General features: G+C 48.4%; 1 protein-coding gene across 1 annotated transcript; it reads left to right on the top strand.

Annotated features, from left to right (window-relative positions):
• The first annotated feature begins 578 nt into the window (after positions 1-578).
• On the top strand, positions 579-13,833 carry LOC136949450 (intraflagellar transport protein 43 homolog A). The gene is made up of 9 exons (XM_067243743.1): positions 579-631; positions 1,002-1,097; positions 4,236-4,306; positions 7,191-7,226; positions 8,140-8,186; positions 11,825-11,897; positions 12,951-13,026; positions 13,316-13,378; positions 13,716-13,833. Exons 1-9 carry the CDS (start codon positions 587-589, stop codon positions 13,824-13,826), a joined length of 618 nt encoding a protein of 205 aa, XP_067099844.1. The 5' UTR covers positions 579-586; the 3' UTR covers positions 13,827-13,833.
• The last annotated feature ends 446 nt before the right edge of the window (positions 13,834-14,279 follow it).

The raw sequence follows: 14,279 nt of genomic DNA, 5'->3' as shown, positions 1-14,279 counted from the left end.
TATGTCCATCTCTTATTTTGAAGAGTCAAACCATGAATTATTATTATTTTTTGTTTAAGTATAGGCTATTTACTTTGCTTAAGATAGGCCTAAACTTAGTATGTGTATATTTAGAAGAGCGATGGGTATGTCAGATTATAAACCTTGGTAGGAGCACGGTTGTGTTTGAAAGTGAAAGCCCACCCCCTAGTGGATATAAGTAGCTGTTGCTTGTGACAAAAACAACAGAGTAGATGAGGCCACTACCTCGGAATCCCACTGTAGATCAGGGGCGATATTTTTCAAATCATTCTCAAGTTTCCAGGAATATTGCTAGGATCTAGAGAAGCAGTTGGGCTGGTTGGCGAAGGAGCTTGTTCAATACACACAAAACAAACAAACACAAAACGTGTGTATTAAACAAGTGTTTTTTGTGTGTATTTGTGTCTCCAGCTCAAATGTCATCCTTAGGTAAGTAGTTATCCTAATGCTGACAGTGTAAAGCTGGGGTACCCAAATTTATGGCGCATGCTCCTCTCCTCCGTTATCACTGTCGCCACGGCAACGGTTGCTGTGTGACGCTTAGTTTGATCTCCAGGAAGAAAACATGGACGACAGTCTTCAACTCGGAGAGAGTGGAGCTGTTAAGAATGTGGGTGTTTTTGTAACTAGTTAGCAACTATTAGTGTAGACGTTAAGTGCATATATAAGCGCATGCCTTTCTGTTCATTATCGTGTTAATGTTAATTTTGGTGGAATATTTTAAATGGCCAAAGCATAACGTACGCTAGCTGGCTCAGTCTTGTTAACAGCCACAGCTAGCTGGCTAGTTTGGTTCAGATACTCTAGCTATTAGCTATTGTTAGTTAGATACTATTTGTAAGCAAATGAAGCCATGTCAAAATGCCGTTGAATAACGTTTGCTAACTATTTAACTGAAACACGTTGAGTTACCTATTGCATTGAGCTACATTAGCTTGTTAGCCAGCCATGCTAGCTGTGCCTGCTCCCTCCCTCCTCAGGTTGCTAAGACGGGTCGCAGAGCTCGACTGACGGCAGAGCAACCTTCATCTGACGAGGCTCGTCATGCCAGGAAGTCTTCCTCATCCACGGGGGAGGTGAGGATGCCTATTTCCGGTTCTGACTGTCGATCACAATGTCCTCGTTCTGATAGTAAAGCTGACACTGCACTTTATGTGTTGTGTTAATTCCTTATGCATGAACCAAGGAAGAAGAGGAGGTATGCGTCTTGCATGTGTTGCATGGACTAGCATGTGCATGGCTTGGCAGTGTGGCAAGACAATAAGGGACGCAACTTTATACCATTTGCATTCAGGCAATTCATTTTGGGTGAAATAGACAGTTTATGTTTGTACTTGTTAATGTATTCATCAATTAAGGTTATTTGCTAAAGTGAGGCCATAATGTGGTCTGGTCTGAGTCATCTATCAGGAATTTGGAAAACCAGAAATGCAGCTGCCTGACCTTTGGTCCGGGATTCTCACAACCCCGATTTGCCCCTTATTTGGTACAGAATTCATTAAGCTAATACAGTAACATAAATTGAGTTTAGTGTTCTTACACAATAAATATGCGATTTTATGGTAATTCAATCGCTTAGGTCTACAAGGTGGTATAAAGTTCTTAGGCTGCATTTGACCCTATTAAGCGTTTCTCTGTTTTATGTCATGTCACAGCTCTGTAGTTGTAGTTAATTAAGAAACGTGTCTTAATAGGGTGTAAGATGTGGTGCACACATTCATGAGGTTACTCCACACAGGACTAGACTGCTTCACCATACTTATAGACAGCAGTTTAGACGCTAGTCTTCTGTTGTTCTGTGTCGATTCATGTGTATTCATACCTCTCCATTATCTCCCATAGGTCAGACTTACAGGAAATGAACACATGTATAAATGCCTTCAAAGTCAAATTGGAGATGACATTTAACAAAGTCAGCCACATTGCTACCAAGCATTGGCATGCATGGCATTGTGAATCTCTACTACTGTATGTCTCCAGAAGGGAAACTGTAAGCCAGCCAGCATTACCTAACCAAGAATTCCAGCAATCTCTGTGCTGTAATCATCCCAAATTAGGCCAACTTCCCCTAATGCAGCATCATGACCTCCTTGACCCCTCGTTCACATGAAATGCATTTCTCAAGGATGACGTGCGACTGGTTCGGTTTATTTGCAGACTCAATCGTTTATCAGCCCTGACCTGCTCGTCCTAAACATACCCAACTGATTGGTCACATTCCCCACATGGTTTAAAAAAAAAATAATAAAACTGACTGAAAGTATTCTATAGTTTGAATGTGACAGAGCCAGTGGCATGTGGGCACAACTTGTAGCCCTACACAGTCATATAATCATGAATGGGTAAATGGTGGCATAGGGGACAAATGATTATGGATGTTTTACCATCCGTATGTTGATCATATTTGGTCATACTTGGTTTTCTTGATGATGCAGGTGTTAACTATAAACCCCATTTACCTTTTTTGGAATTTGCATCATTGAACAAGTTTGGACATTGGTCTGAAGAGAACCTCTCATGTTTCATGTAAGATGGTATTTATCTTTCTTATGTCCGGTGAGCGAATGTTAGAGAGCCTTAAATGAGGTTTCACAATAAAACACTGGAAGACAAGAATTTACTCAGTAATTGTGTGGTATCGATATGTAGTCACGATTGCTATTTAGTTAGTCTCCTTTCATACAATTTGAATAATATTTTTTAATAATTACATGAAATGACATGCTCAGCTTAGTAGGAGTGCAGCTTCGGCTAGCCCCCACTCTCTCTCTGCTAGCCCCCACTCTCTCTCTGCTAGCCCCCACTCTCTCTCTGCTAGCCCCCAATCTCTCTCTCTGCTAGCCCCCACTCTCTCTCTGCTAGCCCCCACTCTCTCTGCTAGCCCCCACTCTCTCTCTCTCTCTGCTAGCCCCCACTCTCTCTCTGCTAGCCCCCACTCTCTCTCTGCTAGCCCCCAATCTCTCTCTGCTAGCCCCCACTCTTTCTCTGCTAGCCCCCACTCTCTCTCTCTGCTAGCCCCCACTTTCTCTCTGCTAGCCCCCAATCTCTCTCTGCTAGCCCCCACTCTTTCTCTGCTAGCCCCCACTCTCTCTCTCTGCTAGCCCCCACTCTCTCTCTCTGCTAGCCCCCACTCTCTCTCTCTCTCTGCTAGCCCCCACTCTCTCTCTGCTAGCCCCCACTCTCTCTCTCTGCTAGCCCCCACTCTCTCTCTGCTAGCCCCCACTCTCTCTCTCTGCTAGCCCCCACTCTCTCTCTGCTAGCCCCCACTCTCTCTCTCTGCTAGCCCCCACTCTCTCTCTGCTAGCCCCCACTCTCTCTCTCTGCTAGCCCCCACTCTCTCTCTGCTCTTTGGCTTGCCCCCACTCTCTCTGCTCTATTCACAAAGACATTCAGGTTTATAAATGGGCTTCCTAAAGGAACCAGCCGTGAAACATGATTTCCTCTTTCTTCCTGGAAAAAGATTATTGCTGGGCCGATTGTCCTTTACAGACCCAATTTGGTAATGAGAATATTTCCTTTTTTATTTTTTTTCTATATTCATTTGTCTACTGCCCGGCCTAGCTTGTGTGCCCTGAGGAATTCCTTCAGTTAAGAACTGGTTTGAGGGCTGCAGTCTCAGGACCACGTTCCAAACTCAATAGACTATTTTCAGTACTATTTTCAGAATCAAAGAATGAGAGGGAGAGGGTTTTTTTTTCCTGTGAATCTATTTTGGGTCAGCCCTGCAGCCCTTGGCAAGGCTCTGTGGGGCAGTTCCCACACTCCTCTTTACATCCAAGCTCTGCGATTTGGAAGTATTCACAACCATAATAAACAATGCTAGGGTTTGTATGTAGACCGTCTTACAATGTGCGTGCCATTCCATAGTATCTTAAGTGAGAGACTCTCAGCTGTCAGCATAGTGAAACAGTGTGAGGTACAGCAGTAAGATTATGTAGTCTACACCAAACAGAAAATAATAAAAGATTTACCATTCCTCATCTAGTCTGATCTTGTTGAAAACATTCTCGTTCCTGGAGAATTTTGGCCCTGTAGCACCCAAAATACAGTGTCCAGTTTGTAGTGGGCACAATATGCGTTCCCACTCTTTACATTTGATTTAGTTCTTGTAGATTTACTCCGTCCATGGGAAGTGCTGGGAAGCAGGAATGAACCGTTTCAGATAAGGAGATGGACTGTCAGTTGTTTGTCGCTAATGATATCTCTCACGTCAGGGACCCCCTCCCAAGCCGGGCCTAAGGCAGAGCGGCTGGGCCGAGGAGACTTCTGGGCCGGGCTCTGCAAAGTGAGTAACTACCCTCATTCATCTACCCACTCCACACCAGCCTCCATCGGTTCACTCTACCACACAGCGGCCTCTCAAACACACACATGGTTAGGTTGGGAGCAATGTTCTTTTATTATTAATGGTCTCTCATACTGTCGAATGAGACTATTTATCAATGCATATTTTGCCGTTTGGGCTGTGAATCAACAAGGTTACGGAGAGCTTGTCTGAGCCCGAAGCTGCCTATTCATCTTCATCTGGGAGGGAGGTGGTAATTGACGTGGGTAATGCTTCAGCCACAGGAGGGCACTGTTAGTCAGCGAGCCACTTCATCACCAGGGTTAGAGACGCTTAATCACCTCTTACCACAGCTGTCTCGCTGCGTAAAGACAAACACAGCGGTGACGGGACATTTGGAAATACACAAGAAGAGAATTCTCGCCGCGGTAATACAAAGCCGTACAAAAGCTTTCAAACGGCCGTAATGGATGAACAGTTGCTGTGTCCGTGTGTCTGCGTAGACTGAGAGCCCAGGCTAATCAGATTGCCGAGCTTCGTCTCCACTCCATCCACCGCTGGCTCTCCCCGTCTGGTCTCTGAGGAGAGAGCCCTGGAGATGCAGAAAGCCGTACATCGAAAGCCAACTGGCTGAGTCAAATGGGTTTATTTGCGTGGTTTTCTGGGCCGTTAGTGCAAGTCAAGAGAACAGCAAACTCCATATATCTTCTTTCCCCCTCGGAAGGTCAGGGTGTCACTTCCTCTTGATTCCTGCTCTGGCAGAGCCTGGAATCCAGGAGCTGTTAAGGATTTCTCACGTTCATTGATCCTCTGTGAAACAAAGTAAGTAATGGTCCCCCCTGGAACAGACAAGGACTTTCCTTTCAATGTCACCTCTCGTGCTCAATCACTGCTGCCCTCCTCCCTCTAATCCCAGTGCAGAAATCCCAGGATTCGTCGATCTATCACTCCTAATTTGACACTAAATGATCTGTCAGTTTATTGATGAACCTTTGAAGCCGGGTTGTCACAATATATTTTATCCCTAACAACTTTTTCCAGACAGTTTTACCATGTCTATCGTTTTGCTTTACATGAGTCTTAATCAAGGGGCCTGTAATGTGTCTTAAGTGTCCCCGCCCCTCGCTTCTCCCCCAGACAGGACACAGTCCAAGGGCAGCGAGGTGGCCTCCATGCCCTGCTGCCTCTTTCTGCCCTGCTGCCTCTCCCTGCCCTGCTGCCTCTTTCTGCCCTGCTGCCTCTCCCTGCCCCGCTGCCTCTCCCTGCCCCGCTGCCTCTCCCTGCCCCGCTGCCTCTCCCTGCCCCGCTGCCTCTCCCTGCCCCACTGCCTCTCCCTGCCCTGCTGCCTCTCCCTGCCCCGCTGCCTCTCCCTGCCCCGCTGCCTCTCCCTGCCCTGCTGCCTCTCCCTGCCCCGCTGCCTCTCCCTGCCCCGCTGCCTCTCCCTGCCCAGGCTGTGTTGGGGCTGTGCTAGTGTAGCCTGTGTTGGGTCTGTGCTAGTATAGCCTGTGTTGGGGCTGTGCTAGTGTAGGCTGTGTTGGGGCTGTGCTAGTGTAGCCTGTGTTGGGGCTGTGCTAGTGTAGGCTGTGTTGGGGCTGTGCTAGTGTAGCCTGTGTTGGGGCTGTGCTCGAGGCAGTGTTGGGGCTGTGCTAGTATAGGCTGTGTTGGGTCTGTGCTAGTGTAGGCTGTGTTGGGGCTGTGCTCGAGGCAGTGTTGGGGCTGTGCTAGTGTAGCCTGTGTTGGGGCTGTGCTAGTGTAGGCTGTGTTGGGGCTGTGCTCGAGGCAGTGTTGGGGCTGTGCTAGTGTAGCCTGTGTTGGGTCTGGCTCTTCCTGTGCTTGTCCCTTCTGTGTGGGTTTGGTCTCCCTTGAGAACAATGTAGACTACTGACTGTATAAATAGATTCTTCATAATGAATGAATTGTTAATTAGAAACCAATTATTGCCACAATGGTGGTGACTGGGTAGATGTTAGAGAGATAAATAGCAGTAGGTGGTGGTGCTATCTTCCTGCTCCAGGCTAGACCCCAAAGCCAGCAGGGCCGGCTAGAGCCTAGTGGGCATGTTTACTCTGCCTTCCTCCAGGGAGGCTGCCTGCCAGGCCCGCCCAGCGCATGCCTCTCTGCACGGCTCCCTGGAGACCCTCCCAGGCCCTCTCTCGGTCCTTTGGCCCTTGGGAGTTGTCATGTGTCACGTGATAGGCAGCCCTTTAAAGATCAGTTGATTTACAGTGTCACGGTTTAAGCTTCGGTTGTTTTGATTAATATTTTTTGGTACATGAGTTGTTCCTCCTAAAATCTGTTCAGTTTGGAGTGAATGTTTTGTCTCAGGAGCCAGTAGGGGGCACTACTCCACCAGGAGTACCAGAACGAGAAACAAGCTTTCCTAGAAAACTAGAAGTCTCAGAAACACGCCAACTTAAAGTTACTCTGTGAAGTTACACTGTAAAACAACCCTGACATCCTCTCAACACCTAAATGTTTATTGTAATATTTTTGTGTGTGGTTACTTATTTGGCTTTGTGTAATATTGGCTGGGGCTGTGCTTTCTTAGAGAGGGGTATTAGGCTGCTGTAAAAATAAGGCTGAAAATACAGTGTTTGGGGTGAGAATGTGTGAAAAGGCAGTGATGTGGTGTGGGGCGGTGTCAGTAGACTGGAGTCTGGAAATAGCCTTCTGGTCCTGCAGGAGATGAATCAGGGACATGCCTCAATATCAGACACACAGAGAACCAGCTGCACTGACTTTCACAGGATTAGTTTCTTATGCCACAAATGTCTCATATTCCTTCAAATGCCTGTATTTTCATTCTTTTTTTTCTTCATTTGTAAACACAGATGTTATGTGTTTTTAGTCACAGTCTCTTGCAATGTCATTTCTTTGTGTTTAGGTCTGGAAGAAGACCTGCGCTGGATGATGTGGAAGAGTAAGTTCACACAGTCCCTCCATCTATTCCAAATCACTTCCTCCCGTCGATGATTGAATTAAGTCACAATTTAATGTTTTCAAATTGGGCCAATTTAAATGTTTGTTTCTTCCAGTTGCCCTGAAGCAGAAATGGTTGTACTGTTAGATTGTCCTTGGTTGCAACTAATCCTTGCCTTCCAAGAACAATCACTTGACATGATTAAAAGCCGTTGTGACTAAGCTGTCATCACTCTGACGCTTTCTGGGAGCCAAGCTGGGCTGGTACTATTGCTCCTTGCCTGTCCTGCCCTTTGTGTCGTAGCAGCCTGAAATAGGCAGCCATGATGGACACAGTGTGTGTGTGTGTGTGTGTGTGTGAGTGTGTGTGTGAGTGAGTGTGTGTGTGTGTGTGTGTGTGTGTGAGTATGTGTGTGTGTGTGTGTTTCACTCATCATGCTTGCACCCAGTACTGCATTGACAGTGAGACACAGGCTTTGAGAGAAAACACTGTCTGCACTGCAGAATAGTCGCTTGATCTATGCTCTCCTCACCACAAGCCTGTCTGCGTCTCAGTTATATACTGCTCCCCACTCTCGCCCTGTTGTTTTTCTTAATCATCCTTAGAGGTGCTGTTGTTGAGGGAGCTCAACCACAGGGCTGTCAGTCTGCTTGCACAGACGAGGCGGGCTGTGGCGCTGGTGATGCAGAGGGTTTTGGCAGGGCTCAATGTGTTCCCACTCAGGAGCAGATAGAGCAAGCCTGTTATCAGCCCAATCTGCAGCCTAGAAGGAGGGGAAAAAAACAAAAAACAGGCCCATCATCAAAGCAAAAGATCCCAGTCCAAGTCTGGCTCTCGGTGATGACCTCACCGCCGACCGGCTGCCTTTGAAAGCTTTCAATAATTCATCCTCTCGCACTTCCTGTTTCTACAGCCGCCGCCTGCGACCGCAAACCCCCCAGGGCTCGGATGATGAAGGAGGTGAGAGCAGCCTTGTATCCCAGCCCCACGTCTCTCTCCAGGTGGGCAGAGAGGAGCCCTCCAGTCCCTCCCCAACACATTCATCCACTGGAAACAGAGCAGATAAGCAGGCACTCAGATCCTCGCTTTCTCCTGACACTTCTAACATATTTCTTCTGGGTTCATTTGAGGAATCTCCTCTTTTCCTCTGTGTTTGGCCACCCAGCGAGAAACCCATAACTAAGCATAGCCACCCGCTGCTACAGATGGAAGTGACGGGTGAATATGTTCATTTGATAAGGTTACAGCTGTCGCCGTGGGGACGGCTGGTGATTTTCTACACTCACTCAAGTCCATAACAACCTCAAGTATTCAGTAAATCCTTTCTCTCATTCATTGGCTTGAGCGTGGGAGGGTTTAAGTGGCTCCTGCCCAGAGCGACGCTTGCTACTCACTCACACTCACACAAACACACACACTCACCACACACACACACACACACGCACACACGTTCACACACACACACACGTGCCGGTGGTGGGTCAGGTGCTGCGGAGGGCTGATCCAAGGGGAACACCAGCGCTCTGACGGGTCACCTCAGGGCCCGGCGCTTCGCATCACAAACAATGTCAGCTAGGCACTGCCTTGGATAATTGTTCTATTTTTCTGAGCTAAGTAACAGGGGAAATAAGGGTGAAATTGCCTCTGCAAAGAAAGGAGTGCTGAGCCTCTGTTAGTGTACACAGTTTTCCCCACATTGTTTAAAGAGTTACCACTCATACCAATGGCATTGTGTAAGGGCATTTTTATATTTATATATGTTTATACACATAGCGTGGACATGCCAGAATGACCTCAACCCACCTGTAAATGTACATTTAATAAAACACTTCCAATTATATTCCCCCTTTAGCACATACTTTGGACGGGATTGTTTTGTAACTGTCACTGTGTAGAACATGTTTACAGAAACAAATGTAGAACCGCACACAGGCGTGATGTGTTCCCACACAGACGCATGCTCGCACGCCCCGTCAGGGAGGGCAGGCGCAGGGACAGCCGGCGGCTCTGCTCTCCCAGTAAAAGCTGCTGGAGAGATAATCAGTGTGAGGAAGGAGACGCCCCAGGCAGGGGCACGGGAAATTACAGTGCTGAGGGTTAGTGAGATCTTGATCGTGTCCCCTACCCCTATTCCTTATGTCCACTGGCTAGAGGGGGGGGGGCAGTCCTCCTATCAGCCACCTCCACAGTCCCCTGCTCATCACATGACCCGCCACCACAAACGCACTCGTCTGTTTCACGTCTCTCTCTCTCCCGACGCTGATCTGCTGATCGTCCGGTAAGCCTGTCATAGTCAGGCCTACAGTAGGTAATCTTCTCCCTGCCCCCCTGCTGAGATCAGAGCCCCCCCCAGTAGGAGCGCTGTCTCTTACCGCGGCCGGCCGGCTTGTCTACCTGCCCGGGGTATGTCCACATCTTCAGCAAACTATCCCCTTTTGATATTTACATGCGTGGGTGAGGTACGCACCCACACTGGTGTGATGGGGATACGCCCGGCCCGGCCGCCGGCTGACTAAGCAGCTCGACAGCCTCCCAGGCCAGGGAGGAGGAGGAGGAGGTGTGGAGGGGAGAGGCGAGGCACCAGGCGAGCTGGGGCCAGACAGCTCCTTCTGATGGAGTTGCCCTTTCCGTCAGGAAAACAGCAGCTTGTTTGCAGCTGTTGTTAATCCCCCCCCCCTTGACCTCCGGTAATAGGTTGAATTTAAAGCTCATTTAAAAACGTTGTTCCTTTTCTCACTTAATAATAGAGTTTGCATACAGAGAACTCGCCGCACTCTGCTTCACATGGAATAGTGTTGATGGTGCGTTATTGGTGGAGATGGGGTAGGTGGTGCTGCTGGTGGGGCCAACACAGGAAGCTAGTTTCAAAGAGCTGGACGGTGAGGCTTTTTGATGTCATTGCGCTAAGACCATTACATTTGATTGGGGGTCCAGGGGGGACAGATTCTGCTGAACGCGGTGCTTTGTAAATGAGAGGACACAGTGTCACGAGGCCTCATGAATATGAAATACCCGCGCCTGCATTTATTTGGAAATCAGAAACACAGATGAATCTTGTCAGCGGATAAACGAGTGTGGCATTTTTAATTTTGTTTAATTAAAATAGAGAAAGGAATAAGTTATCATTGGAGGAACTGTGTTATCTGTGGAGGAAGTATATGGAATTCCTCCTCTGCATTGGATTCCCTGCAACTAAAGAATGTTTCAGATCCCTCGTCTGTTCTCAAAACAGTAAAACAAATTATTTTTAATTTAATTGTTTTTGTACTACTTTTTTCACACCAGACTGCTTCCTCAAGTTAAAAATAAAAATAAAAACACTGGGCAGGCCATGCCTAAAAAGGCAATAAAACATAAAATCCCATTTTTTTTATAGTGCATATTAGGAGAGCAGTATTTTAGGAGGGAATCATGCCCTGGTCGCAGGCTGTCTTGGTGTCAGAAGCCTCCTGCCGTCTCCTCACCTCTATACAGCTCTGCTATTGACTTTCCCCTGCGGGCAAAGCTCTGTGTTAAGAGATTACTGCCCAGCCTCTTGCCCCTGGCCGTCTCTGCAGGCGCCGGGTGCTCACTGTCACCACGTCGGCCTGGGGAGCGGAAGCAGCTACAGGCCTCCATCACCTCAATCCTGTTTTATAGCAACGACAAAAGACACCTGGATATGGGAGGATTTTTCAAAGGGCACCTGGGATCTTCTTTTCTGTTATGCTGGGTGTTCATGCTAACGGGAAAATGCCTGCTCCTGTTAGAATGTACTGTAATGTCCTTGCATAACTGTGTTTTTGAGAACAAATACAAAACGGGATTTGGAAATAAAAGCATCCATTATTTTAAATACGCTTGTTAAAGATTAAAATCTAAACTCCAACCACTTCTTCTAATTCAATATTTTGCCCCACCTCCCTCCCTCTCTCCCCACCTCCCCTCTCCCAACACCAGTTCATCTGAGATGGAGCTGTGAAAGTTCCCCCGTCCTTCTTGGGAAGCGAGCCATCCTCTGTCCTGTTGCGTTTTGCCAATTAAAGCGGGTTCCCACTGTTAGAGCAGCGTGCTGGCTGCTCTGCCCTGCCATGCCACACCGTGACCTCCGACCCCACACAGATGGGCCTGCGAGCACACACTCCCGCTCGTGGCTGGCCGCCGCCCCGGTCGGAGTGGCAGAGTGGACATGGAGGTCGGCTCGCCGGCCACCCAGGTTCCTGGGGGCGGGCAGTGCTGACAGGGCCCAAATGCTGGGGTAGCGGGGGGCGCTTTCCGGGGAGCCCCTGGCCAGAGCCCCTCTCACAGCGGGAAGGGCTGCAGACTTGCCTGCTGAATATTCATGGCCGCCTGGCTATTGTGACAGGGCAGCTCTTAGGAGGATGTAGGGAGAGGGAGGGAGGGAGGAAGAGGGGGGGGAAGTATCAAATGCCAATTCCTGCTTCCAGACACACACACACACACACTGAGAAACCATACAAGGCAGACTTTGAAATGATAAATTCTGTGATCAAAGTTCACAGATTGTACTGTAATTGTGATTAAAGATGTATATTTATATTAAAGGTAACACATGTTATATGCCATTTTCAAAATGACACATTGTTTTGTTTTTCTAGATATTCCTGTGATTCCAGACCTTGATGAAGTTCAGGAGGAAGACCTCACCATGCAGGTGGCCGCCCCTCCCAGGTACTCCCCCACAGGGGCACTTTGAAACTTGCTTTGTGGCAGCTGCTGGAGCACACATATCTAATCTTTAATGAAATCAACTGTTTTCCTGGTCTTGGTCATCCTCTACTATGTCCACTTCAGACAGTCTGACAGTCCTCAGACAAAACATGTTTAACTTCTCACCAGTCAGGCTCACGCCTCATGTGATATAGACCTGACAAGGTTTCATAGCGGAGAAAATTGCTGATATTGCGGATCCGGCTGCTTGTGTTTGAACCCAGCCTCAGACCCCTTGACCCTTGACCTCTGACCTCAGAGGGGAAGCAGCGCGGCCTCCCTCCCTAACCGTTTCCTCGTCTCCTCACTCGGCGCTGGCAGGATCTCTGCGTATCGGCCCGTTACGGAGGAATAACAGAACAGTGTGATTTATGCTGCTCGGTTAGCGGGGCCCTCGCTAACGGGGGCCCTTTGATTTACAGGGCAGTGAGAGACACGCAGACACGTGTCCGCTATGTAGCAAGGCTGTGACAGCAGCAGAGGTTATTAGACTGGGGCCCGCTCTCTGTGCGAGATAATATCCACATTGAACTCATTGCAGGGGCAATGTAGCGTGTAATGTGCAGTAAGTAGGACTGGCATGCACTGCTACGCTCTGGCCACTCTCTCAGCCCCTCTCTTAATTCTTACCCCAGATAAGCAGCTGGGTTTCAATTTGAGGCAGTTACTTCCTGGCGCTCATCTCCTGATCTCGCTCTGGTCTCCTGTGAAGTCTAGGAGTCCCTGTGAGCACCAGCCCAAACTTCTGACAAGCTAGTTAGCCTCCATCACTTTTCCGATGTGCTTAAAGGGCTGTTAGATTTTCTTGAGCTTCTGGTTTCACCGCACACCATGACAGGAGACTACCCTCTGTGATTACATCTTTCATAGTGCAGAGACGAACCTGGGTCCGGTCAAGGCTGCGTGGGGCCAGTTCTGTCTGAGTGATGTGTCCTGCGCTGCCTCTGTTCACAGTGTGTTGAGGATGTTGTGTTTACTGTTTTACCTCGGCACGGTTGGGTGTTTTTCTTGTAGCATCCAGGTGAACCGGGTGATGACCTACAGAGATCTGGACAATGACCTCATGAAGTACTCCGCCTTCCAGACACTGGTAAGACAACCAAGACAAGAGCTACAGTTTAGATAGTCGAGTTCAGTGGTTAGAGCACTTAAAAGCAGATCAAGAAGCTGCAGGTTCACATCCCTCCCCTTTACTGTACATCGCTTTGGATAAAAGCATTGGTTAAATGAACGGATTACATTATTATTATTATTAGACGGTGCTGTATACTGCATTCTAGTCTTGTCCTTCAAAGCCTCCTTCAAGATCAAAGCCCTCTGATGAGAGAGCCAGGGTTTGTGCAAGCTAAGCTTCGTTTTCCTCCTTGCTCTGTGCCCAGGACGGTGAGATTGACTTGAAGCTCCTCACCAAGGTTTTAGCTCCGGAGCAGGAGGTGAGAGAGGTGAGTGTGTTTTTTGTAAATATAGCCTCGGCATTCCCAGAGAGGCCCTGTCCAGCTGTTTCTGGAGCACCAGGGGAGGTCGACACTCGGTCTCCCAGGTAATCAAGATTTATGATGTGTACATTAACTCTGCTCTGCTCTCCTTCTCTCATCCCCCTTGTTCTGCTCTTCGCTTCTGTCTCCTCCATCTTCTTGCTTGTCCTCTCTCTCTCCCTCTCTCCCTCCCCGTGTCTCCCTTCCTCTCTCTCTCTCTCCCTCCCCGTGTCTCCCTTCCTCTCTCTCTCTCTCTCTCTCTCCCTCTCTCCCTCCCCGTGTCTCCCTTCCTCTCTCCCCTCAGGAGGACGTGGGTTGGGACTGGGATCATCTGTTTACTGAAGTGTCCTCAGAGCTGCTGACGGAATGGGATCAAGGAGAGAAGGAGGACCAGAGCCCACTGCCTGTAGCATGAGGGGGAGCTGGGCCGAGCAGGGCCGGGCTGGGGCAGGGTGGTCTGGGCTGGGGCAGGGTGGGCTGGGGCAGGGTGGTCTGGGCTGGGGCAGGGTGGGCTGGGGCAGGGTGGTATGGGCTGGGCTTGGCTGGGCTGAAATACCGCCCTTGGGGAAAGGTTTATGGCCATGTCCAAAAAAGACAAAAGAAGCTGCATTTCATCTGTCTCACTTCCAACTGTTTTCATATTCCAAATTATATATTTTTGTAATTAATAAACTACAACAAATGCATATGGTTTCAATCTTAATTTACTTGGACAGTTATTAATAATAATTTTTATGTCACATCCTTCATCACACCCAAGTCACAAGAGTAAAAAACTTCCACTCTGGAAGTTGACATTAGCCACTATTATCTCTATACCACACAAAGAGAAAGTCAAGCTCACTTTTGTTGGAGAATCCCTCCCTAA

Source organism: Osmerus mordax, chromosome 9 (genome assembly GCF_038355195.1).
Source record: "Osmerus mordax isolate fOsmMor3 chromosome 9, fOsmMor3.pri, whole genome shotgun sequence".
In the NCBI taxonomy this organism is placed as follows: domain Eukaryota; kingdom Metazoa; phylum Chordata; class Actinopteri; order Osmeriformes; family Osmeridae; genus Osmerus; species Osmerus mordax.
The sequence above is the reverse complement of the archived record's forward strand: the minus strand, read 5'-3'. Positions and strand labels throughout refer to the sequence as shown.

Coding starts and splice junctions, on each gene's coding strand:
- LOC136949450 (XM_067243743.1), top strand. CDS start 587: ATGGACGACAGTCTTCAACTCGGAGAGAGTGGAGCTGTTAAGAAT. Junction 13,027..13,315: donor ACTCCGCCTTCCAGACACTG/GTAAGACAACCA, acceptor CTCTGTGCCCAG/GACGGTGAGATTGACTTGAA. Junction 13,379..13,715: donor CGGAGCAGGAGGTGAGAGAG/GTGAGTGTGTTT, acceptor CTCTCCCCTCAG/GAGGACGTGGGTTGGGACTG.